Here is a 27567-nt window from a genome sequence, read left to right as displayed (position 1 = left end):
GCAGGTTACTATTGAGCTGACAATCAGCCCAGTGTATTTCAAACAAAAGTAACAAGCCAGATTTATGACTTCAAGCAAAGCAGGTCAGCATATACCTGCTTGGCTACCACGGAAGTTCTCAAACAGAGGTGGGAACTTCAAGGATATGAGATGCAAAAGGATTGGTCATTCTCTCCTACTGCTTGTCACTTGGCACATCCCAGAGTCTCACAGAGCTTTTGATTGTGAATGTAGTGTCCCTCCCCAGCAAAAACCACCATGCAGTGTAGGTGTTCAATTCCTGATGGTGATAGATCACACATGCATCCAGCTTTCACAAGGTAATGTGCGTGAAGCAGTCTTAGTTTGTTCTGCCAACCCAATAATAAATTCTGGATGTGACAAAAAATATTCCACCTGCATTCCCAAAATGCTGTCAACACGCAACAGACTCTGCCAGGAGCTTCCCACCAGCTTTGTCAGCCATTTCAACACACAACAGGCTGGCATTTTTGCTTCCTTTAGAAAAGGTACCAAATACAGTGACACACAAGCATAGATTAGCAAAGAGGTTCCTGCAATTGACAATCTCCTGCTGGAAAGTCACCTTTTAAAGTGTCGAGGTAGTGTTCAGATACCAATTTACCATGGAAAGAACAGCACATGATCAATAGCACAGAAACTCTTCAAGGGGCCTGTATTCTAAGCAGGAGGTAATCAAATTAAGTAATATTAAGGCCCAGTCCACTTCAGCTTCTGTCAAAAGACAGTGGAAATCTCTTGGCAGCCTGAAACAAAACTCTGAGATTTGTGCACAAGCACTGCAAGACAAGACCAGATTAGTAGGCTGTGATCTTTTTCTGTGTTGGGAAAAGAAACCATGATAGTTGGCTAGCCCCCTGAACTATTATTAGTTACCTTTTGGCTGAAAGCAGATGAGGGATCTTTTGTGATGGGTATCACAACAAGTTAGAAGCAATGGATAAGCTAAACTCCAGTCAATCAGAAGAAGGAATCACTAGAAGACAGGTTGACCACCCTACACCTGCCTCCTGGGACTAGATTAGACTGACTCATGTCAACACAGATCATGATCCAAATGGATAGTAATGACAAACTAGCCCAGATTGTTGAGATGAATGTAACCCTTGCCCATGGAATTAGCCCCTTCTTCCTTTAGCTTTGCTCATCCAAGGTGTAGCTCCTGTCTGTTTCTAGCTTTGTACCACCATGCTAGCTGTCACTGCCTTCCAGACAGTTAGGCAATATGGGAAAGAGATTATCCTTAAATAGCTACACCACATTTATCCCAACATACAGTAACTCCTCACTTAACGTTGTAGTTACGTTCCTGAAAAATGCAACTTTAAGCGAAACGATGCTAAACGAATCCAATTTCCCCATAAGAGTTAATGTAAATGAGGGGGTTAGGTTCCAGGAAAATTTTTTTCACCAGGCAAAAGACTGTATACACACTGTATATATATCTATATATATATCTATATATATATATATATACACACACACACACATATACACACACACACATATACACACACACACACATATACACACACACACAGAGTGTATATACACCTCTACCCCGATATAACGCTGTCCTCGGGAGACAAAAAAAATCTTACCGCGTTATAGGTGAAACCGCATTATATCGAACTTGCTTTGATCCACCAGTGCGCGTAGCCCTGCCCCCCGGAGCACTGCTTTACCATGTTATATCCGAATTCATGTTATATCGGGTCACATTATATCGGGGTAGAGGTGTATACACACACACACACACGTACGTTTTAAACAAACAATTTAATACTGGTACACAATGATGACGATTGTGAAGCTTGGTTGAGGTGGAGGAGTCAGAGGGTGGGATATTTTCCAGGGAATGCCTTACTGCTAAATGATGAACTAGCATTTGGCTAAGCCCTCAAGGGTTAACTCGTTGTTAATGTAGCCTCACTCTACAAGGCAGCAGGCATGGAGGGAGGGGAGAGAGCATAGCAGACAGAGACAGACACACACACCCTGTGTGTGACAGAGAGATGCGCATTTCCCCTTTAAGTAGCTGACCCCAGTCTTAAGTACACTGTCTTGTTAATTAGATCAGCTTGCTGAGACCACAGCTGTTGCCTGGAAGCTCCCTCCGTCCTGAATCCTGTCATGTGTCCCCCCTGCTCTATGGAAATGGGATAAGCGGGGTGCAGGAGCAGGGGGAGGGGGACACCCTGACATTAGCCCCCCCATACAGCAAGCAGGAGTCTCTGGGAGCAGCTCCAAGGCAGAGGGAAGGAGCAGCACATGGCAGTGGGGGGAGGAACAGCTGAATGCCGGCAACTGCTAGCCTGCTGGGCAGCTGCAGCACAGGGAACTTAGGGGAGCGAGGAGCTGATGGGGGGGAGGGGGCTGCCAGTCCACCCTGATTCCAAGCCCCCACCAGCTAGCTCCAACGGGCTGCTCTTCCTGCAAGCAGTGGACAAAGCAGGCAGCTGCCAAAGACGTTAGAAGGGAGCATTGCACAACTTTAAACGAGCATGTTCCCTAATTGATCAGCAACGTAACAACGTTAACTGGGACGACTTTAAGAGAGGAGTTACTGTACCTAGTATTTCAGTTGGGTTTCCAACGCAGCTCATCAATACACTAATTTAAAGCTTAAAACATCTACACTGTTCTAGTCTGGGCTTCTTAATGAGTAGCAACTCAGTTGTGCTATACTGTATCAAAAGATATGGTTGTTTTGACTTGTGGGAAGATGCATAGCAGAGACTAAAGGACACATTTTAATAGCCCCGCCTCCCTTTTCACAGCACAATTTGTTTCCACCAAAAACCCCACACCCAGATTTTTGGCACCTGTACTTTATGGCAGGTGCAAATCTTAGTAGTTACATGCCTACCCAACAGCAGGTGCCAATCAAGTAGCTAGGGTTACCATACTTCCGGATTTTCCCGGACATGTCCGGCTTTTTGGTCCTCAAGTCCCCGTCCAGGAGGAAATTCCAAAAAGCCGGACATGTCCGGGAAAATAGAGAGAGGTCGTGGGGCTTGGGTCCGGGCTAGAGCCGCTGGGGCTGGCGGTGCTCGGCTGCCGGCCGGCACCGCTCAGCCAGGGCCGGGGCTGGAGTCGCTCGGCCGGAACCGGGGCCCGAGCCAAGCTGGGCCGGAGCCGTTGGGGCTGGGGCTGGGGGTGCTTGGCCGCCGGCCAGCACCGCTCGGCCGGGGCCCGAGCCGAGCTGGAGTCGCTAGGGCCGGGGCTGGAGCTGCCGGAGCCGGCCACCGGAGGGAGCCGCTCAGCCGGGGGGGCCGGACTGGGCCTCGCCTCCTCGCGCCCTCCCCCCCCCACCCCCCCCGCCACCGCACCAGCTTACCTGCTGCCTGCCTGTTTTAGGTTTCCCACGAACATTTGATTCGCGGGAAGCAGGGGAGGGGGAGGAGCAGGGGGCGGAGCGTTCGGGGAGGGGGCGGAGTTGGGGCAGGGCCCCGTGGAGTGTCTTCCTTTTGTTTTATTAAAATATGGTAACCCTAAAGTAGACGTATGTAATAACCAAATTCTGCAACCAAAATGTGCAGGCACAAAATGCCCAAGCTCAGCTGAAAATTTATACCCAAGCGTCTGTCTATACTGCAAGTGAAAGCGTGATTGGTCACAGGTATACCTACCTAGCTTTAATCTAGCTAGCATGGGTAACAACAACGTACATGTGGTGGCACGGACAAGCAACCAGAATACATACCCAGGGACTCTGTAGGACTCCGGCTGCTAACCCATGCCTAAACCCATGACACTACATGTACTCTGCTACTGTTACCCACGGTAGCTAGATTAAAGCTAGCATAGCTCTGCCTACCTTCACTTGCAAGTGTGGACATATTCTAAGACTAGGACAACCAAGTTGTCATGTGTTACATAAACTAGACTTGATTTCATCTGTAGCTGTGAAAAACTGGTAGATTAGTCCAGTATCTCAGCTAAATTAATGAGTTTTTATTTCAGTTCTTTGCATGTACTTAAAACACTCCTTAAAGGTGTCCATTTATCAATCCTGGAAATGCAGCCCTCTAGATACAGAACATATACATCACACTAATAACGACAGGTCAACTTCCCCCACATTATCCCACCAATGTGCCTCAGCCTTTTACAGCGGGACCACTTATGGGGATAAGCAGAGTTCAGTCGACAGGTACATTAGTTCTTGGAATCTCCATAGGGACTGAGCAGTGATTTGTGATAAGGCCACTGTCCACCAGGCCTGGACCGAAACACAGTAAGCAATCAGACAGTAAGAGCTTTCAGTCACTACTGATTAAGGCTGGATTTGACTTGGCAATCTAGAGATGAAAAGCTTTATATCATTCCCAATTCCCTGAGCAATCAAGCTCCAACTAAGGTTGTTGAGTCCCATCTTGAAGCAGGACCCAATAAGTCTCATACAACTGTTGGTCTGAGGTGTATAATATGAAGAGGGCAATTGATAGTTTGCTGTTCAGTTGCATCTCCTATTTTGGTACCTGCTGTAAGTAAAAGTTAGAACAAATATGTAACCTCAGTACAAAGTGGGGTACTATAGAATGGATCCATTTGTACATTACAAGCAATTTAACCAGTTCATCTACAGCACTGTAGTTCCTAACATTAGGACTTTATTAACGCAAACAGCAACTGAGTGTTCTTGTCCTACATAGCCTGTGTAAAGTACAGTTAAGCATGTTTAAAGGATTTTAAAATCAACTATTCTGGACATAGGACAATACACACCTAGACATGCCTCTTGCAATAATAGGATTTTGAAGTGTAAATAACCCTGCAATTCATTTTTCACGTATTTGTACACACAAGCATCTAAAAAAAGTTAAAATATCACTCAAACTTATTTGTATAGCATCCATCAAGCAAGCTTCTTAAGGAGATTTTAAAACATGATTATAGAGACAAGAAAAGATCACAAACAGGAATGGTCCTCGGACTGACTATTCCTGAACAGTGGCTCCTGAGACCAAAATGTTGAACTAGGCATCCCCCTGCCCATTTGCTACAGCAAAAAAATTCTTTGGATGAATCCCAAGATGTGTAGGATGTATTTTTTTTAAAATCACCTATATTGAGTCTGAAGATATTGTGACTTTCTTCTTAACCATATTGGAGATTGGAGAGGGCTCCAACCACTATCAGTTACAGCACCCAGCCAAGATTAGGTTAACATCAAGAAGGATTTTAAAAATGTGGACCTAGTAGAATCTATTGGATGAAAAGGGTGTTTTATTTTGTTTAATATAAGGTGAGGAGCTGGCAGAGTTAGACGGTTTTATATTCAAACCTTAGCAGGTCAGGCGGAGATGGAAGGGAGGGCTTCACAGTTTGTAACGAAGAAGGACTATCACGATACACACCATGGTCTTGTCACCTACCCATTCTCCTGTTCTCCCAGGGCACCTACCTTACTGTACGTCACTACCGACAAGTTGTTCGAGTGACTGCTGGGGGAGAGATTTACAGAGTTTTGTGACAGTCCGTTCTGATCTTGTTCAATTTGGTCAGGAGCAGGCCCCCACGTGTTTTTGCTGATTGTGCCTAGCTCAGAACCCCCAGGGTCTTTTAGGTTGTTTTCATCTGGTTGCCTGTTCTTCTGCGGAGAGGCGAAGGGGTTAAAGTTTCCTTCTACCTTGCGATGTGGTTGTGTGTTGAATTCCGTTTCGAAGGATGACAGCTGCTGCGTTACTCCTAAAAGTCCTCCAACTTCCACGCTGAGGATCACCCAGATGACATCTGTGAAAAGGGAAGGTCATTTAGGTCACTATTAGATGTAGCTTACAGGGGAACAGGGAGACCACTCCTGCCCCTGTAATACAATAATATTTTTAACTTACTTAGCATTTTTCAACCATACATTTTTACAGTGTTTTACAAGCATCAGGTAAGCCTAACACCTCTGAGAAGCATGCAAGTGTTCTGCCAAGTAAGCAACAGTATATGCTACTCAGGACAGTAGCCAAGTACTAAACAAAAAAAGTAATTATTGGCCTCACAACATAAAGGCCCACACACAGTCTAGTTTCCTATAGACTGAAAGCACCAAGAAAGTGAGACTTGCCCGAAGCCACAGAGCAAGAGTGAGTGGCAGACTGAAAGAACCCAGAAGACTACTCCAGTCCTTCACTTTTCTGCTGCAGAATACGCTCATTTACACCAGCTTCGCTTACATCTGTATGTGAGCAATGTGGCTGAGTTATGTAAATGAATTTCCTGTTTTTACATTAGTGGGTTACAAATTGTTGTAATAAGCCATAAATCTAGTGTGTCTGTTCAGTTCATGATTTTTAGTGTCTAGTAGAGTTATGAATTTAAACTCCAAGGGTCGACATTTGAAAGTGTTGTGCAGGTTTTCTTTGAGGAGGACTGAAAGGTCAGATATAGAGCAATCACTTTGTAAAAATCATTCACCCAGAGGTGATAGGGAGTTTTTCGTCTCATTTTCCTGTGTCAGTTCGAGCGTGTAGTGATTGTCCGGTTTCACCCACATAGTTGCTATTGGGGCATTTAGTGCACTGCATGAGGTATACCACATGGTGTGACTGGCACCCAACAAGGACCAAAATGGTGGAGCATCTCTGGTGGACCATCCTTGTTTGGTGAAGGTGATTTTAAGTGTGTTCAGGGGTATATACATGGATTGAACAAAGACACAATGTATGGCTTATTACAAAAATCTGTAATCCACCAACGACCCCTTTTTGTCCTATGACTGCAGAGGTGTTAACCGGCCACTCTATCTTGAATGGTCCCTTAAAAGAGTGGTGCCCAACTTATTACACAGGACAGCCACAGAAACCTAAGCACAACCTTGTGTGGGCCAAACAAATTCTACATATTTTAATAAGATTAAAAGTCACCTGTCTTGATTTATATTTTAAGTTCAGCTTGTTTCATATGTATTTAGATAGGTAGCTTTTGTGTACAGTATTGTTTATTTACACACTGGTGTAAACTAAAATGATGTAAGCATGATGACAAAACACTAATGAATCAGCCTCTAGTATATTGCGTTGAAGCAGGCTGCGGGCGTTATGAAATGCTCTGGTGGGCCATGTACGGCCCGCGAGCTGTCTGTTGGGCACCCCTGCCTTAGAATATGGGCTAACCACTTATGCTGAACAATCTGTTCCACCTTGCATTTAGCTGTGAAGCTCAGAGTATTTTTCCCAGATCTGAAGAAGAGCTGTGTGTGGATTGAAAGCTTGTCTCTCTCACCAACAGAAGTTGGTCCAATAAAAGATATTACCTCATCCACCTTGTCTCTCTAATCACCTGCTGGTTTTCCTCCAGATAAAGTTAATCTGCAAGCAACCCAGCTGCTTGCAACACGCTGCCAGTGGCAGGCTAGGGAAAAGAGGACAGCAGGTTCCTTTACAGTTTAGTAAGCTACCAGTGCTTCTCAAACAGCCCAACTCACAGCATGTCTCTTCTCATTTGCCACCATGCTTAGTTTGACAGGGTTTAGCTGCCTTTACTTTACTGAGACTAATGGGATTCACTAGCGCCTTTTCTGCTCCCAATATTCCTTTTTCATAGCCATCTTAGTTCGTATATGAATGTATCAGCAATCAACACCCCATATCCTACCCATGTTTAAATCCTTTATGAAACATCAATTAGGATACTGAAAAGGCACAAGAAATTAGACTAAATCCAATTACTTCTACAGAGGATTCTTCTCTCTTGGTTATACCAACATGGTCAGCAGCTTTCGCAAAAAGGTCTGGCAAGTAGTGAAGTGGTGCCATCTGCTGTTAATCTCTGGCAACTCATCAAGTTTTATCCCAGCATTAGAGGACATGTCAATTCAGGAAAGGCCAGAATGATTAATATGTCATCATGCTTTTAAGGCTTTTTTCCCCTTCCCTATTTGAAAAGGAACTGCAAAGTTTGGACTTGAAACTTTCTGACATGCCCCCATCATTAGTGGAACATCTGTAGACTGAAAATTATATGCAAAGTAGCCCAAAAATTATTTCCTTTACCCACCTGCCAAGCTCACAATTTAGCCATTTGACCTGAAAAAGCTAATGAAATAAATGCTCCCTAACACAACAGTTCCTCTATTGGAGAGGCCGGAGTCTGAGCCTGGCATGTTGTACCACTTAGGTACAAGAGGCCATGTGTCCTAGAAGTTTCAGGCAATTCCTTGCTATGATGGTTGGAAAATGCCTGAGACTTCAAATGATGTCACCCAGGGCCAAAACCTCGCTTGCGGAAGGTATGCCCTGGCGTGTGTCGAGTCCAGCACTGCTGCTATGAACTCTATCCACTGAACAGGGGAGAGCATTGATTTCCCCACGTTCAGGATAAGGCCCAGTTCATCGAACGTCTTTCTTATGAAGTCGACTTGTAGCTCCACTTGAGCCCTGGAGTGGCCCTTGATCAGCCAGTCATCGAGGTACGGGAACACCTGTATCTGCCGCCTGCGCAGGAACACAGCCACAACTGCCATGCATTTGGTAAAGACACAAGACACCACTGACAGGCCAAAGGGGAGGACTGTGAACTGGTAGTGTTTGCTTCTCACCACAAACCTGAGGTACCTTCTGTGGGACGGTGTAATTGCTATATGAAAGTACGCATCCTTCAAGTCAAGGGCGGCATACCAGTCCCCTGGATCCAAGGAGGGGATGATGGAGGCCAAAGAGGCCATGCGGAACTTTAGTTTCCTCTTGAACTTGTTGAGCTCTTGCAGGTCTAGGATGGGCCTTAGCACACCTTTGGCTTTTGGTATTAGGAAATATTGGGAACAGAAACCTTTGCCCTTCGGCTCCTGAGCAATCTCTTCCACTGCTCCTAGCGATAGGAGTGCACCTCCTGTATGAGGAGTTGCTCGTGAGAAGGGTCCCTGAAGAGGGACAGGGAAGGGCGATGGAAGGACAGAGAATTGGAGGGAGTATCTCCTCTCTACTATGCAGAGCACCCAGCAGTCCGATGTGATATGGGCCCACACAGGGTAGAAAGGGGATAGTCGGGACGAGAAGGTAAGGCGGGTTTGATCCAGTCCAAGTTCTGGTGCGTCTTCCTTGTTCACACCTTCAAAAGGCCTGCTTCTGACCCCCTGCAGATCCTACAGCAATCCTTTTGATGGCTCTCCCTCAAACACCAAGTACGAGGATCACTTCTGGGCATACGCTTGCCGCAGACCTTTGAAGCCAGCAGACCGCAGGATGCCCTAGCGCTGGGATAGTGCTGGAGGGGAAACCCCTCCAAAGGAAACTTAAGACCTAAGTAAAGTACCTACTAACTACTTAACATTAACTACATACAGACTGCCACATGAACTTATCACAACAAGAGCAAGGGGAAGTTCCAGCTAACCCTCACTGGCGGTAAGAAGGAACTGAGGGGGTGGCAAGTCAGTAGGGCCCTATATTGAGCATCATGATGGCGTCACTCCAGGGGGCGCCCGGACCGACCCGACGGATACTGCTAGGAGAAAAATCTTCTGGCTGCCGCGCGCGCACACACCAGATTGGAATTGACATGAACAAGCACTCGAACAACTAATCATTATTTCCATTACTCCAGCTTTCATTGCCTTTCCCAACCCAACTGGCACAATTTATTTGCAATTATTATGGCTTTGTATTAGCATTAATACAGTTTCATTCATGGGTTAAGAGTCTCAGGCATGTGACTTGCAAGTTAGGTAGCCAAAAAAAATTCAGAAACTCCATGCCAGCCCAGTGGTTTAGGATCATCTGAATTCAAATTTGGAGCTCCCTAGATCGTGAGGGGCTGGGAGAGCTATGGAAGTAGCACATTTAGTCCCAGGAGAAGCACTTTGTGTTATTTTCAAAACACACCTCTGATTAATGCTCTTAAGTAGCACTGCACTCCAGAGGAAGCCATTTCCAATCCTCGAGGGAGGAATGATTGTTTTAATACCTTGGGGGTGGGTTTAGGGAGGGAGGGAAACGGAGGGATGGCAAAATTCTCCTCCCAATACACACACATTCAGAGCTAGTCAAAATTAGGTATGCTGCACATATCTGGAAGGACACCTACTGGTAATAGTCAGCTCCATTACCATCACTTAAGAAAGGGAATTAAAGCATCATATTTCAAAAATCTAACGGGGAAGAAACTAATACATGAGTAGGGATCTAAAAATATGGTATATGCAGAAGATCACCACAGGAAAGCAAATTTCCTCTCTAGATGCCCCACACTTGGAGAAACAAAGACAAAAGAATGCTTCTACAAATAAAATTACTCCCACATTCCAAGCATTAGTAATTTTATGACCAACATCATCTGTAGTTATCCTAGCTAAAATAGGGGTAATCAAACCATGCGTCAGAGCACCATCCCATCATGCAGAGGGATCAGGAAAGAATTCCACACACTGTGTACAACATTGAACTGGCTATAAATTATGGGGAGGGATCTTCCTTGGAAGCAAGTTATCACTCTTGATGGATCTGATTTGATATGACACCACTTACGTTTCTAACTGAGAAATGTAAATATCAGGAAGAGCTATACATGAAAAAAGCAAATAAAGAAGATTTATAACCTTTACCCTACACTTTACTTCTAATGACCTTTAAAAATAAAAATCACATGCTCTTACATAGCTTTGCAACAACAAAGACAACTGCAGTTATGTAGACATCCTGAACTGAAATAAAAGCAGGAGAGGACAGCTTTCTCTCATTTCAGGTATAAATTACATCCCCTTCAAAGAAAGCTCGGATCTGCCGACAGTTCTCAATAAACATGTACATAATTATTTTGTCCCATGGTGGTAATATTTCTCATTTGACCCCATGCATGTAGGGCACTCTAATTGTCCAAAAAAAAAAAAATCATGAAAATCTTGTTAGCAATGTTCTTGCTAGCCGTTAGTATCAGTGAAGGTTCAGTGCAAATCTCAGAAGAGTGAAGTGCCCTGCAGAAGAGGACAGTGGGTTATTTATTATTTAGGTGAGGTCCAAACTATTTTAGGTACTTTCCAAATACAGGCCACGTTTTCCAAAACTAGGTGCATGAGGTTAGGGCTGGTTTACATTTAGGTTTTACTAGGCTAACTATTTTAGTTAAGGGTATGATTTTTTTCACCCATTTATTTATTTATTTTTACCAACTTAAGTTTTGCCAGTATAACTGCAATGTAGACCAGCCTTAAATCACAGAATCATAGGACTGGAATGGACTTTGAGAGGTCATCTAGTCCAGTCCCCTGCACTCATAGCAGGACTAAGTATTATCTAGACCATTCCTGACAGGCGTTTGTCTATCCTGCTCTTAAAAAATCTCCAGTGATGGAGATTCCACAACCTCCCTAGGCAATTTATTCCAGTGCTTAACAACCCTGATCGTTAGGAAGTTTTTCCTAATGTCCAACCTAAACCGCCCTTACTTGTCCTATCCTCAGAGGTAAGGAAAAACAATTTTTCTCCCTCCTCTTTCTAACAACCTTTTACATACTTGAAAACTGTTATGTTCCCCCTCAGTCTTCTCTTTTCCAGACTAAACAAACCCCATTTTTTCAATCTTCCCTCGTAGGTCATGTTTTCTAGACCTTTAATAATTTTTGTTGCTCTTCTCTGGACTATCTCCAATTAGTCCAAATCCTTCCTGAAATATGGCGCTCAGAACTGGACACACTGCTCCAGTTGAGGCCTAATCAGCACAGAGTAGAGCAGAAGAATTACTTCTCAGGTCTTGCTTAAATATTCCGGCTAATACATCCCAGAATGATGTTTGCTTTTTTTGCAACAGGGGGTACACTGTTGACTCACTATGACCCCCAGATCCCTTTCCACAATACTCCTTCCTAGGCAGTCATTTCCCATTTTGTATGTGTGCAACTGATTGTTCCTTCCTAAATGGAGTACTCTGCATTTGTCCTTATTGAATTTCACCCTATTTACTTCAGATAATTTCTCTAGCTTGTTCAGATCATTTTGAATCAGTATAGTTGGGAACAGCCATGGGAATAGCCATGCAGTGTAAAATATTTCTATGCTACTATAACTGCACCCAAACTGGGGGAAGGAAGGCAGGATTTGAGCAACTTTAATTATACCACTATAGTAAAATCAGCACAACTTCCTAGTTTAGATAAACCCTTAGACTTCAAAGTCCATACTTAGGTGCCTAGCTAAGCTGCATGATTTTCAAAAGTGCTGAGCACTGAACAGCTCTCACTTGAGCAAAAAAATTCCTGATATGGACAATTAGACTGTAAAATAGTCTTCCATGAAAACTGGTGAAAACTCTTTTGTTCCACTCTTAAAACTGAATTGGAAAAAACTTGAAGGATCAAGTAAAGAGAACAGTCCAGCATTGGTCCCAAGGGAATAATCTAGATCAACTCATAGGTCTTCACCATTTCATTTTCTATGTTTAGTTTCTTGGATCTGAGATCTGCATCTTCCTACTCCTAGTACAAACATGGGGAATGCAATCTGAATGTACTTCAGGATTAACATACTGGCCTTCTGGGATGCTGAAGACAGCACTTTATCACAGGACATATACCAAGGACCATCACAATAAAATGCCCAGTGCTCCTCACACCTTGCCAGAGGGAGGTGCTGTATTGGCAGCTATTCCATTAAAACACACAGGAATAAAAGTTACAGTACCTCTAGATTATCATTTGGATATTAGGAGGGTGACTGGGATACCAGCAAGTATTTGGCCAACAGCAATACAGGGATGAAGGCTCCTACCTTGTATGCTTTGGGAGCATTACAAATAAGAGAGAACTGCAAAGAGAGGAATAACTTACCTCCATAATAGAGTCCTGTAGCAGTGCACATGCGCCACTGTCCCTGATACATTCCCGCTGTGCTGGGGCTGCACATCTGAACGCTGACATCTGCAATCTCCTGGGGCTCTAGCGACCTGACCATCACCATGTTTACATGGCCAAACTGGTCTCCCCCGACGTACTTAAGACAAACCCCTGGGGGCCATGCCTCTGTCCCTGATTGAGCAGAAAAAAGTATTAAAGTGTCAGTGACAATGCAACTGTAGCGACTTCGCATCGGCTTCTTTTCTGGCAAGTGCCTGCTCGAGTAGATAAACATTTTATTAAATTAGTTACACTGCTCTGTTAAACAGTCAAGGAGATGTCAAGTTGGCTAACAGATACCAACCTAGTCAAATTTTCTAGTTCTCATACAACAGCAAGGGGAGAGAAAGATTTTCATACAAAACATAACTGTTCCAGCACATAACCAACTGAAAGGAAAGACCTGTAGAATATGCACAAGTCCTTTAAAAATTAAGAAACCCAGAGCAGTGGTTTAACAAAGTCCAACAGTAATCAACATATCTGAGTGATACCTGTGATGACACATTCAGCTGCACTTTAGCCCCATTGGGGACACATATAGCACTCAATGAAGATGACCAGCTAGTTTTTCATCTTAATTTTACTGTTTTTGTCCTCCCCATTGCATAACTGAAAATATTTTAATAGGAAACATACAAGACATTTTCCTCCAGGGGGGCATGTTCCTTTTTCAGTTTGTTGGCAGTCTTGGGAAGAGCAAATGCTTTTGTGCTCCCTGTTTGTAAATTTGTGAACTAGAAATAACATCTTCTATATTGTTTTATTTCTCTTTCCTGCAGTGAGCCCCTCCCAGCTCCATGATGGTGTGGCTGAACTCTGACAGCGTATACTGAGATCCAAGTTTAGATTGACGTTCTAGGGGCTGATGTTGTATAGCATGAAGGAATGGCGCAAAGTGGTATTTGGTGCACATGCAACAGCTCATTTGAGGGCAGATGCAGCAGTTTCATGCAACGGCAAAAGAGGAGAGGATGGTGAGATGGAAAAACTGAGGAGAATGGCTTTGAAAGAGTTGTAGAGCATGGCTCCAGTGGGTGTGTGAAGATCAGTGTCAACAGGGCATTTGGATACTCTCTTGCTCTGAGAATGTGATATGAGCTGAACTGAGAAATTTGGTCTTTGGGCTGTAGGGATTGCATTCTGCCTGCTCTAAGTTAATGGGAGCAGTTTAGGGAAGTCCATGGGCTGCAGAGAAACTTGGACAGACATATATGATTATTGCAAGCCTATGCTGAGATGGCAACTCTGGATAGGTATTAGTGACCAAGGGACATCTTGTAGGAGCATTCCTTGAGAGAGACTTCCATAAAGTCGGCTATTCTCTGGAGGTACTGCAGCAAGGGCATGGCAGTGAATCATGATTTGTGGGGTTTGGACCTAGAGAGAAAACCATCAACTGAGGAAGTATCAGTGCGAGATAGTTGGAATGGGATCAGGGCAGCTATCTTTGGATCCAGCTACAGTTAGAAACAGCAAGAAGGTTGGGGATCCTTGGAAAAGGAAGATCTGAATGATTAGCAGGCCTTATGCTGTGATGTGTGGGAGTTATGGAGTGTGACGACTTTTGTGTGAAAGGGTGTGCAGCCTGGCAACATGGTTTTGGTTTAAATAATGTGTGATTTTTATCAGTTTTAATGGCTTTAAGTTTGCCATGTGCTTAGAGTGCTATAGCTGATAAGCGCCATTAAAACAAAATGATGATTGTGTCATTCTATTTCAGTACATGCATTTCTCAGGAGATGACAGATTGCACTAACTGTCCAAAGGAGCTTGCAGCAGTTAGAGGTAGACTGGGAGATGAAAGTAAGTCTGCTGAATCGGGGTGATTCTTTAGTGCTATTATACAAGATTGGCTAGCCTGCAAAAAGACTATCACACTGCAGGAGGACTGGACCTTAGTTTTTGATAACAGGCAAAAAGCCCCTGCCTGAAACCAGTTTATTCATAAACAGAACTACATGCTTACAGAACTCTAATTGACCTGTTCAACCAACTGAGTACACAACAGCTCTGCTCTCTGCATCAGACAGAATGCAGCTCTGCCACACCAAATCCCTCAAAGCGATGCCTCACTCTGTTTTTTTCATGTTTTAGAACTGAAGTCATTTAATCAAGGGTTGCTGCAGGATCATTAAGAATCTTGGCTTCACTTCAGCATCTACCTAGCAAGATCTAATCTTGAACATTCCAGTCCTTGGATATTAAGTATTAATTAAAATATTTTTTAAATGTAAGACACTGGCCTAATCTGCACAGTAACACCACCACCACAAAAACCTGGATTGAAGCTAAACCAAGTTGTAACAGTGTAGTCTGGCCTTTGTGGATAAGGCGAAGTATTGTTATAGCCAAAATTTACAAAATAAAGTAATGCTTTAGCCCTGGTGGAAGCCAAAACAAAGTTTGGTTTTGACAGGAAGCCACAAAAACCAAGGAATTCTAAGTTGAAACTGTTTCTTTCAACTCCCTACCCACATCCTACAAGACCCAAGGACTTTAGGAAGGGAAACAAATTTTAAAGACAACATAAAATTCACTGTATCTAACAATTAATCTAGAAAAAAAAATTTAAGAAACTGAAAATCCACGTTTTCATGAAGGCACATCTGTCACTTGTGGGAGGGATTTTATGACGTAACCATAAAAACAAAGGGAAAAAAAACAAGAGAATGAGGACGGGGAAGCAAAGGGTTTTTAGTTACTAGAAACAAGTCTGTCAGTCAACAGTAGATCTCACGTATGGGGATTTCATTTGGAGCTAGTATTTTCCAGCCTCATCCTGAAAGGTTCTGAAGCTTAGACAGGACCAGGACTTTTAGGAAACTCCTCCTCAACTGCTGAGAAGATTATAGTGCCTTTACTGTGGGGGTTGCTAAGGTGAAAAACTTGTTCCCCCTGGATCTATCCCTCATCACTTGTCAAGAATGTCTCATATTTGACACTAACTGTCCATATATTATATACATCGTAAACGTACAGATTTGCCAAATAGTTTTGCACATTAGAAATAAAGTGCTCCACAGTCACCTTTCCATTTTACCCAAACAGCCACCAAATACACACAGGAAAGTCCAATATGACACCTAAACCCTCTCTCTGCAATAGATATTTTTTCATAGGATCGCCAGCTTACAAAGTGTTGAGTCTCTCTTTACCTCACTTCTTGCCCTTATGTCCTGTATCCAAGTCTAAGTTTTTAGGATGGTGGGCTTTAATATCGTTTGTTTTATAATGTTTAGCATATTACTATACAGTGCTCCAAGTTCTGTGGCATGAAGAGTCATTTATGATTTTTAACACAGCTGTAATTTGCTCACACACGATTAAGAACATTAGTCCTTGTTATGCTATCATTCTGCACAGAAGCAGCAAAAGCATGACAATTAAATTCAGATACACAGGTTAACTACTCATACGACAGCCGGTCATTGCAGCACTCGAGGACAAAGTATTATCTCCCTTTGAAACCACGGATCTCATTTTCCTCCCGTAATTACATCTCAGTAGATAAGCGCTGAGAGTTTATTTTGCCTGGCCTCACTTCAGACTCACACGGAGATGACTGTTTTGGCTCACCTCACACCGGAATGTTGTCTCCACAAACTTGCATCACATCCTCTCCTTTAGGAACTGCCACAAGATTACTCTGCTCCTAATTTCACACAATTCAGACAGTTTTAATAGAATTGCAACTGTCACAGCCTTGCAATGAGAGTAATTTAGTCTGAGCTTACACCATCTCTTCTCAGAGTTGCATCACCTCCACTGATTTCTTGACACTCTCATGGGTTCTATAAAGTGTCCCACATTTAATTGAAGGGACAGTGTACAGACCACACACAAAAAACGAATGAAATGCAGTTCTAACATACTGGCTGCTCGTGAGTTTCAAGGAGTTTAAATAAAACAATTCTGATTTTAAATGGGCTGAGTTAATTTGCTGAAAAATATCCCTTTTTAAAGGTAAACTGTTTCCATCCTCTTGCTGGAAGAGATTCTGATTAGAAGAGCCTTTTTTAAGAGAGAGAAAAGTTTGAAAATAAGAAATCCCGTACTGAATGAATACCTAAGAAAATAACTGCCCTTGGATTTCATCTTTACTTGGCAAATTCTGTAGTAAGAGACGGGAACTCAAAAGACCACGGAACACCGTAGCTGGTCACGTGCATCTGTCTGAATCAGAATATTGGATAACACTGTCCCCATGCAAGGGCTAATCATGCTCCAATTGGAGTCTGTGGCAAAGCTATTGATTTCAGTGGTGTACGATCTGGCTCCAGAGCACCACTCATTCCATTCACTATAGTAAGGCTAAATCTGTTCCTAGAGAGTTGTTCTAATACAACTATCATCCCAATTAAATGCGCCTTCCTAAGTTTAGTATACAGCATAGGGATAGAAGAAGAACTAGAAGAATAAAGAATTCCATCAACAGAAACAACTGAACAATTTTAGGACCACTTCTAGGTCACATGGTTTTACTTTCAGACTGAGAATTTGCATCACAAATTCCTTGTCCTCCGAGTTTGAAATGTTCTGTTTTGACTGTTGGATATCCTGAAGGTCTGAACAGGAAAACGAACATCCCCATAAATACAATGGTGCTACCAGGCTACTGTTCTTACACAGAGCTCAAAGTAAATACACCCAATAAACTATGTACTAACGAAGGGAACAACAGAAAATATCAATCCCGTTTAGAGGGATGGAAACTGCTGAAGTGATTGAGCCTGGGACCGAAAAAAAAAAGAGATTGTAAGGTCCTTCTAAACCCATATAGACCCCATCTGGCTCTATCCCGTCATGTTACCTCCAACACAAAAGAACCCTCCTGGGAAAGACAGTGAGGAAGGGAGAAGAGGAAGGGGCTGGGAAGCAGATATCACATCACATTTGCTTTCTTTTCTTTCTAACCTATATATAGGCCTTGGCATTACAACATCTCCAGACTAAGCTTCCTCGGGGAGTTACGGTAGATAAGACAGAAATTACAGCTCCCCACCTGTCAACATAACATGCTTCCATTTTGCCCAAACGTCAGTGTCCAAAAAGGTGAACATTTTCAAAGGCACCAAAAAGGTAGGCACCTAACTACCATTGACTTTCAATGGTATTTGGGCACTTAGCTGCCCCTTGTGTCTTTGAAAGACTCCCCCTTCATTAACACCTTGATATGAAATAACTTTATTACTGCGGAACAAAAGATCATTTTAAACAAGTGGATCTTTGTTTCAATCAAGTTTCCAGCTCAGTTCAATGAAAAAGGAAAGATTTACCCCCATTTACCTGTGTTTTGTATCCTCCATGTTTTTGTAAACTGGGTATCAGGAGGGATTGACTCCCCTTCTCCTATGGTAACATCTTCAACAAAGGACATGGAGGGCACATTGATGTTCGGACTCTCAAAGTCATAATAGGCTCCAATGGCTGCTTGTAGGTTCCTGGAAAGCAAAACAGAATGCAGCCTTAAGCACAGACCAATTGAATCAGGTCACTCTCAAGGGCTTATATACTCCATCTCTTAAAGTTAAACAAAAAAATTAAAGAGCATTAGTTCCGTTAGGTTAATTTTGGAGTACAAGGTCTTCTGATCCTCTGGCTATGTGGGATGGATGAAGCACAAAAATCACATGCGTGATTACTCAATTGCTGTATTGCTATGATACAGGCCCTGCTGCTTTCAAGATGCATGGTTATACACAGAATGGCAGGAATTCCAATCAAGGAGCCTATTTATTTACTGCTGACAGCATACTCAGTCCTGAACACAGTCCCAGCTCCACGGTGCTTATAATCTATTTCAGACAGAGTGTACTTAAGATGCAATAGATCAGATGACGGAAGAAGCCTGCAGCAGTACACACATCTTGGAGCACCATTCAATGTTATGGCCTCTAGAGCCATAGTGAATACTTTAGAAATTAAGTAATTTGATCAGCAATTTCAAAAGAAAGGACAAAGGATGGGATGAGGATTCAGAACTCCTAGCTTCAATTCCAGGCTACACTATTGTGAGCTTCAGGCAAGTCACTTAACCTCTCAGTTTACCCATCTAAAACAGAGATAATACCTCGCGGGCACACTGTGAGAGTTTTCAGTGCTGCAAGATCCTTGGGTAAAAGGTACTGTTGCAATGGAGGTTGGGTGAAGCTTTATTGAAGATGCTGCGTGTAACAGCTGCCCCTCATTCGGGATACAGGTAAGAAGCAGTTAAGCTCCTCTTTAGATTAAAATAAACGAGTCCATAGGAGCAACCACTCAAAAACACAGGCCACATACAAGGCCTGTCAGAAGCTGACCTATGCAAGTAGAGAGGTTTCACTGGGAGCAGAATGCAAATGCAAGGGGGCTGGATATTGTTTGGTGTAGAATGTGTGGGTCTGTAAGCAGAACTACCCAGAGAACAGGTAAAGAGAAGCTTGTCAGAAAGCCAAAGAAACAGAAAGAGAAGCACTTGCAGCATGACCCTGACAGAAAGCAAAGAGGGCTTTTTGGGTAGAGTGACTGAAGAGAGGCTAGGAGCAGCAAGCAAAGAAACTGCCTCCTGTTTGATTTCTGATGTGTTCAGGGAAGCAGGAGTTTGTGTACATTCATCACCCCAAAAAAAGTATATTAGAATTGAAAAAGGTGCAAAAAAGGGCAACAGAAATGATCAGGAGTATGGAACGGCTTCCATATGAAGAGAGATTGAGGCTATGACTACATAAGAGAGTTTACAGTGGCACAGCTGCACCTGCTCTAAGCTGACAGAGAGCTCTCCCGTCGACTTAATTAATCCACTCCCAACGAGCACCAACATAGCACTGTCCACATCGGTGCTTAGCTCACTCAGGGGGGTGGCTTATTCACATCCCTGAGCGACACAGTTATACCAAAGTAAGTGGTAATGTAGACAGAGCCTAAAAAGGCCGGAACCGTTCACCTTAGAAAAGAGATGACTAAGAGATTGATAGAGGTCTGTAAAATCATGAATGGTGTAGAGATAGTGAATGATAAACTGTTATTTACCCCTTTGCACAACACAAGAACTAGGGGTCACCCAATGAAGTTAATAGACAGCAGGTTTAAAACAAATAAATGGAAGTACTTCTTCACACAATGCACAACCAGTCTGTGGAAACTCGTTGTCATGGAACATTTGAAGGTCTAAAGTATAGCTGGGTTCAAAGAAGAATTACCGAAGTTCATGGAAGATAACTCCATGAATGGCTATTAGCCAAAATGGTCAGGGACACAACCCCATGCTCTGGGTGTTCCTAAACCTCCAACTGCCAGAAGCACCTGATACTGGCCACTGATGGAAGATAGGATACTGGGCTAGATGGACGATTGGTCTGACCCAGTATGGCTGTTCTGATGCTCTTTTTAAATAAACAGGGTTGCAAAGAGTTACCTATCATCAATCTCCCCTCATAATGGAAACAGCCCACTAGACACACGCCCCCCCAATACTAGCTAACTGCTTAAGGTAAAAGTAGTAATTATCTTATACGAAAATTAGGTATGTCTATAGAAGCTATCAGGACTGGGGGAAGAGGGGATAGAGAGCTTAGGTATAAATACATGTTAATGCAGCAGTGATTGTGGCTAACTTGCATCCTGTTTAAGTCATGGAGAATGTACCCAATGCATCAGGTGACACTGGAGGAATGTCCTGCAGGACATAATAGGTAGTTTTAGGCAGTCAAACAGGTTAAGGATTTTTTATTATTATTACTGTTAGGTTTTACCTAGCACAGAGCAGACTCTGATCATAATAGCCACCATGCAAGATTTTCATTGACACACAATCAATGCATTTTATACTATAAGCCATTATTCCACTCTAGGCATTTTCTACTTAGGAAAGATAGGACTATATTTAAAACAGCCAGCTCAGTCAAATGCTACAGGAAGGGTGCATGTCACATTAGCCAATAAATGAAGACAAATGCTTGGTTTTACATCATCAGATGCCTGTTGCTTATACACTGAACAAGATCTACATAACTCACGCTGGAGCTGTGCCAAAAGGTTACCGTTCACTCAACCGGTTAACACCATGATCTAGACTTCAGTCTTCACTGAAATTTCTTCCCCACATTACCCTGACCCAAGGTTAAAGATATTACCGTAGCCAGACATGGTACTACTGCACTACTTCCTCCTCTCCATCCATACACACACAGAGATAAATCTCCAGACATCCTAAAATGTCTGATCCCAAGTGTGCAGCACACAAGCAATAAAACCATTGCACTAAGGTGAAAAAAAACAAGGAAACAAGAGACAGATCTTGAGGGGAAATTGTACAGCAATTCTGAAAGCAGCCTGTAGTATTTTGTTTTCTGTTTGCTTGGCTGTAAGCATACTTCAGAGGGTAGTGGGCTATTTGTGCATCAAGGCCCTCTGCCAAGTCTCTTCCCATCCCTGTGTCATATTTCATCAGCTTGCTTTGCCACTGGGAAACAATTCAGAGTCTGCTGCAGCATTTAATAAAAAACCTACTGAACAAGATGCAAGCTGAAAAGGAGACTTGCTGTCCCAGTGTGTCCAGGTATCACAACCCCTCCCTCCCTGCCTGTAGGGTGACCAGATGTCCCGATTTTATAGGGACAGTCCTGATTTTGGGGTCTTTTTCTTATATAGGCTCCGATTTTTCCCACTTGCTGTCTGGTCACCCTACCTGTCTGCCAGCCCCCCCTCCACACAAAGACTTGGGTTTTGCTTTGTTTTTTTAAATGCTTGGGCCCTCCCAATGGAGGATTCAAGGAAATTTCTAGAGACTAAACAGAAAATGAAAGTAACAACGTAGAAAAATAGCAGGAGAATGACAAAGCAAATCTCCAAAGTTCAAGCAGGAGAATGCTTTGACACTGAACTGCTCTAAGAGATTCTACTGTGAGGCAGTATGGCATAAGTCATGCACTGCCTGGTTACACAACCAGCAAACAGATTAGACAGCAACATTTCCTTGTTGTCTTTGTCTTTTGGCAGACATCAAATGGAGTATGGGCTTAAACATGATACTACTTCTTTTGGGAAATCACACCTTGCACCAGCAGATGGACACACTAGTAAACCATCTGAACCTTGAGCTACAAAACCACAGGCAACCCTGATTCAGTTCCCCACCAATAACTCCATACCGCCAATTCAGTACCAGAGACATTTACAAGTGCAAACTTTGAAAATTAGAAAAATACTTAAAAGCAGAGATCTGCAGATATCCGCGGACCATGTCTGCAGATCGGATGTGGATACAAAATTTGTATCCACGTAGGGCTCTACTTAAAAGTTGATTTTCATCTCTCTTCTCAAAAATCCCTTCATTGGTTTCAAGTCCAAACAAGCACATTTGAGGCCCTGCATGGTGCCACCTCTTGTCTAAGTTTCTGTCCTCCCTCCCTATTACTATTTACGTGTATCACACCAGTGTGTGAAGCACTTTAGAGACAGGTATGAAAACAAGGCCCCCTCTCTGAAGGATTTATGATCTTACAAACTCCTGATTTATGCATGAGATCCTGTTATCCCCTCCCACTTCCACAAACCCCTTGACTTCATTCCTTCAACTACTCTGCCCTACATCTGGAGCAGCAGCCCTCTTCCAGTATGACAGCCCACCTCACTCTTCACTAAATCTTTCCTCAAAACTCACTATTCACCCAGGCCTTCTCCTCCCTAGATGACAAAGTTATAATAATAAATCTGGAACTGTTAAGACAAGTGCCAAACTTAACCAACATTATCCACATGAGTAATCTGTCACGGTTCCAGGGTTAGCTGCTCCTTTGTCTGCTTTCTGGTCTCACTGAGTGCAGTCCCTGGGCCTTGTGCCTTTACGTATTTCAGGTGGAATCACACGATTCACCCACTCTTAGATGGGGCCCAAGGCTATGGTACCCCATGTGTTGACTGTGCTTACTTTGCCAATCCAACTGGGTTCAGCACCTGCAATTCTTTCCTTCGGGAGCCTGTAACCTGTGGTGAAAAGAGTGACCAGACAGCCTTCTTAAATTCCAAGTATTGTTGAACAATAGAAACAAAGAATTTTGAGAAAAAGAATTTTAAAATAGAAAACACTACACAAATCTATCTTGCACAAAAGTTTACCACCCCCGATGGTAACTTAGGCTGGACTAACTTCTTCAGAAACCCCCAGGCAGTGTCTGTGTCATAGTCCCCCAAACAACTATACACTCTCAAGAGAATTTTTTTTTTTTTTAAACCTGCCAGGAGTTCTTTTCATCTGTCCTGGTTCAAACCAGTTTTGTGGGCTAGCTAGAGAGAGGAGGCAAAAGCTAATAGCCCTGGCATGGTCCCTTAACTTCCAAATGTTGCACCATTCTTTCCCTTCCTGCCTGTTTTTTCAAACAATCTTCTGTTCAGTTAAATCTATTCATACAGAAAACAAACCAGTAACCAGGTCAACATACAGTACTCATAAATTATTTCAGAGCAGCTCCAAATTAGTCATGTAAGCTAAATGCCTTCCTTCTCACACCCACCTCTTTTGTCCAGACTTTGGTTAGACTGTAAGCAGCTCTTATTTTCTGTCATTTCAGGCAAATCTCTATGAAGTATGCATTTATAGGGTACTTTTCAAAGCACGTGTACAGATGTTAATTGAGCCTCATTCTCCCTTACAAGGTAGGCTACTATGATCCCTCTTTTCCACGTGGAGAAAAAAAGAGGCAGAGGTGGTAACTTGCTTAAGGCCACACAGAATGGGTAGCAAAGCAGGGAACAGAACGTAAGTATCATGATAACCAGTCCCCTGCTGTAAACACTATGCTATTTTCTCACTTGAGTCTCGGTCTTCACTACCAGGCTCATTTCTAACATAGCGAGTGCCCTCCAGAGAAGAAAAGAAAGGAATGTTACAACTGTAGTGTAAGAGAGAATATAGACAATCTGGATATCAGTGTCAACCTTCTCAGCTTCAAACTAGTCAAGGGCAAGCTGAATGTGAATGAACTGTGTAGTATCTATTAATTGTGGGCTTCCAATAATACTCCTCTAGTCACCAAGCGAGGTCGACATGCGGAAAGGCACTTTGTTTGCCATAAACTCAGCTTCTGAACTAGGGGTATGAACTGAACTGCAGGACAGTATACACCCTATGGGTGAATTTTACTCAAATGCATTCTGTCATGTTTTAAGACTTCATAAGGAAAACATTCACAATGGGGAATAAAATATACTATTGCTTAAGTGACTTGTGAGATTAATTCTTGTCTGTAAAGTTCTCTGAAATCCTTTGATGAAAGATACTATATAAATACAGATCAGAGCACAAAAATACTGTTCAAAGTTAGTGATTCATCTCCATAATAGTTCAGTAACTACAGAAATTTACATACTGATCTTTTATTGGCTTCTCCCCATCCCTATAGCCACACCACCATCTAGTTCCATCTACCTAACAAGAGTACAAAAAACAAGTAAATCACAACCCTTGCTCCTCCTACAGAAAAGCAGAGCAGAAGAGTGATGCAAGAATAAATCAAGAGCTACAGCATTGAATATTAGATGCAAAACAATGTTATACAGAGGCACTTTTGCAGCCTTTTTGAATTCTTCAATAATATAGCTGCTGTGAATTTTCTTTTCTTTTATTCTTTGCAGATCCTTGCACAAAACATCCCCGGGAACTGCAATGCTCAGCTAGGTGCTTCATGTGAAAACAGTTAAGAGAAAATATGCAAAAGAAAGAAACAGCATAGAATCATACGACTGGAAGGGACCTCAAGAGGTCATCTAGTCCAATCCCCTGCACTAATGGCAGGACTAAGAAGTATCTAGACCATTCCTGACAGGTATTTTTCTAACCTGCTCTTAAAAATCTCCAATGATGGAGATTCTACAACTTCCCTAGGCAATTTATTCCAGTGCTTAACCACCTTGACTGTTAGGGAAGTTTTTCCTAATGTCCAACCTAAACCTCCCTTGCAGCAATTTAAGCCCATTGCTTCTTGTCCTATCCTCAGAGGTTAAGAAAAACAATGTTTCTCCCTCCTCCTTCTAACAACCTTTTACATACTTGAAAACTTATGTCCCCTCTCAGTCTTCTCTTTTCCAGACTAAACAAACCCAATTTTTTCAATCTTCCCTCATAGGTCATATTTTCTAGACCTTTAATCATTTTTGTTGCTCTTCTCTGGACTCACTCAAATTTGTCCACATTTTTCCTGAAATGTGGTACCCAGAACAGTACCACATTACATTGTTGACTCATATTTAGCTTGTGGTCCACTATGACACTCAGATCCCTTTTTGCAGTACTCCTTCCTAGGCAGTCATTTCCCATTTTGTATGTGTACAACCAGGGCCGGCTCCAGGCACCAGCGCAGCAAGCAGGTGCTTGGGGCGGCCAACGGAAATGGGCGGCACGTCCGGCTCTTCAGCGGCAGGTCCCTCAGTCCCTCTCGGAGGGAAGGGCCTGCTGCCGAATTGCCGCTGAATTATGAAGCAGCAGGATAGAGCTGCCGCTGAAGTGCCGCTGATCATGGCTTTTTTTTTTTTTTTTTGCCGCTTGGGGCGGCAAAAACACTGGAGCTGGCCCTGTGTACAACTGATTGTTCCTTCCTAAGTGGAGTACTTTGCATTTGTCCTTATTGAATTTCATCCTATTTACTTCAAACCATTTCTCCAGTTTGTCCAGATCATTTTGAATTTTAATCCTATCCACCAAAGCACTTGCAACCCCTCCCAGTTTGGTATCGTCCGCAAACCTTATAAACAGAATTGATCCCCGCTCATTATACCCTTCTAGCAAGGCTGTGAACCACTGATAACTACTCTCTGGGAACGGTTTTCCAACCAGTTATACACCCACCTTATAAGTAGCGCCATCTAGGTTGCATTTCCCTAGTTTGTTTATGAGAAGGTCATGTGAGACAGTATCAAAAGTACATGAACTATTTCTCCTTCCTCGGTAATGGAACTCTATAACAAGTTACCTGGGGTTGTTCTGCTCCTTACCACTGACCTGCTGATATGCAACACCTGCTGTTTACTTTATTTGCCCCAGCTGCTGGAAAACTGGAGTGGTACTACTGAGACGATGGTCAAAATAGGAAAACACACAACTATCCTGCTGATTCTCAAAGAGCAGACTCCTCAATGGGATATCCTTGAGAGAGGGCCAAGGAATTGGAAAGAAAGCATTAGAAAATCCAAAGTGAGAGAAAGCTAACACTAAATGTTTTTAGCAGGCATGAGACGTGGTGGCTAAGTGGAAAGACAAAAGAAGTTTTATAAAACTGGATGTGTTAATCCATCACCAACTGGCTCGTGATAGACATTCCCTAAACCCATATTTTGACATGAGTTACAGAAATTTTCACTCTTGACTCCTCTTTCAAAAAAATCTGTAGGAATTTGTGATTTATGGGAATTTGGATGATCCACGAGACACACACACACACACACACACTCTGAGGGAAGCCGAAGTTTTTAGTTCAACTATTTCACGTTCCCTGATTAGCAGTCTCCCAAGAACTGTTATCAGAAAAGCAAAATCATTCAAGGTCTCTGCTGCAAATAGCTGGTTCCAAATACCAAACTGGGTTTTCCAGGAAGGGCAGAGAAATCTACACTGATTTTCTGCAGAATGAATGGCCCAGCTAATAGGCAATATATATGCTGTACCCTACTCAGAGAGAGTGCAAGGGAGGGAAACAGACTCTATGTAAGATTTTATGTAATTGTCACTGCTTTCCACACATGAAAAGTGAGAATCACTTTTCTTCAAGGTAGATAAAAAATGGATTTTTAACATCTAAATTACATACATTTTTCTTTTTAAAAATAAACCTATTTAAAATGACAACCCTATATTAAGACCTACACGTACTATACTAAAATCATTTAAATCAATTTTAAAAAATCAGTATTAAGCAAACACGTTTGCTGCCAAAGTTGTAAATAAAGTCTAACCACTGATCTGGTGGAAGTCACTGGCTAAGCAGCTGAAACCAGAGTTTGTTAAAGTGCCAAACCAGCTTCTGACAGCAGTAGACTTTTGCAGATGCAGAGAAAGTATTTTCTTCATTTCAGTTCATTCAGCTAGTTCAGTTCAATGAATACTTCATTCAAAGTTGAGAAACCGATTAGAAATTGAAGGAGGAAAGACTGGAAGAGTAAAGCAATCTACGAATAAGAACTGGGTGAGAGAGGATGTGATCTACTAGTTCTAAAATCACGAAGCATATGGTGATGAGAAACAACACTACGATTTTGTCAGGGAGGCCATGGAATCCGTGACTTCCAAAGACCTCTGTGACTTCAGCCCAGGCAACTGGGAGCTGAATGGTCCCGCCACCTCCCGCAGTGGCAGGGAGTTGTGAGGTACACCCACCTCCTGAGGCAGCGGGCCCTCAAGCTCAAAGCCACCATGGGCCGCAGGGGTACCCCAGCAGCTCCCCGGCGGGGCAGGGGAGGGACCCTGGAGGGGGTGCGGAGCTCCCAGCCACCCCGCAGATGCCCAGCCCCTTCCCATTTTCTAAGGGATTTTTTTTTGTAAAAGTCAGAGGCAGGTCGAGGGCTTCAGTGAATTTTTTTTTTTTTTTTTTTTTTTTTTTTTTTTTTTTTATTGCCGGTGACCTGTCCCTGACTTTTACTAAAAATATCCACGGCAAAATCTTAGCCTTAACCAGAAACAATCCATTCAATATATTAACTACAAGTACTAATGCCTTAGTTTAATAAATGTTTTTAAACATGTCTTGATATACTCA

At 42.9% G+C, this 27567-nt stretch overlaps 1 protein-coding gene across 3 annotated transcripts in view; it reads right to left on the bottom strand.

Annotated features, from left to right (window-relative positions):
- ILRUN (inflammation and lipid regulator with UBA-like and NBR1-like domains) overlaps positions 1-27567 on the bottom strand; it is a 51549-nt gene that overhangs the window by 11639 nt on the left and 12343 nt on the right. For all 3 annotated transcript variants that reach the window (XM_065402668.1, XM_065402669.1, XM_065402670.1), the window contains 3 exons: positions 18131-18285; positions 12776-12973; positions 5432-5760 (listed from right to left, as the gene is read on the bottom strand). In XM_065402668.1, coding sequence (XP_065258740.1) covers positions 5432-5760; positions 12776-12973; positions 18131-18285 — 682 coding nt within the window. The remainder of the gene's footprint in view (positions 1-5431; positions 5761-12775; positions 12974-18130; positions 18286-27567) is intronic.

The sequence above is a fragment of the Emys orbicularis genome, chromosome 4 (assembly GCF_028017835.1).
Source record: "Emys orbicularis isolate rEmyOrb1 chromosome 4, rEmyOrb1.hap1, whole genome shotgun sequence".
NCBI classification, from domain to species: Eukaryota; Metazoa; Chordata; order Testudines; family Emydidae; genus Emys; species Emys orbicularis.
The sequence above is the reverse complement of the archived record's forward strand: the minus strand, read 5'-3'. Positions and strand labels throughout refer to the sequence as shown.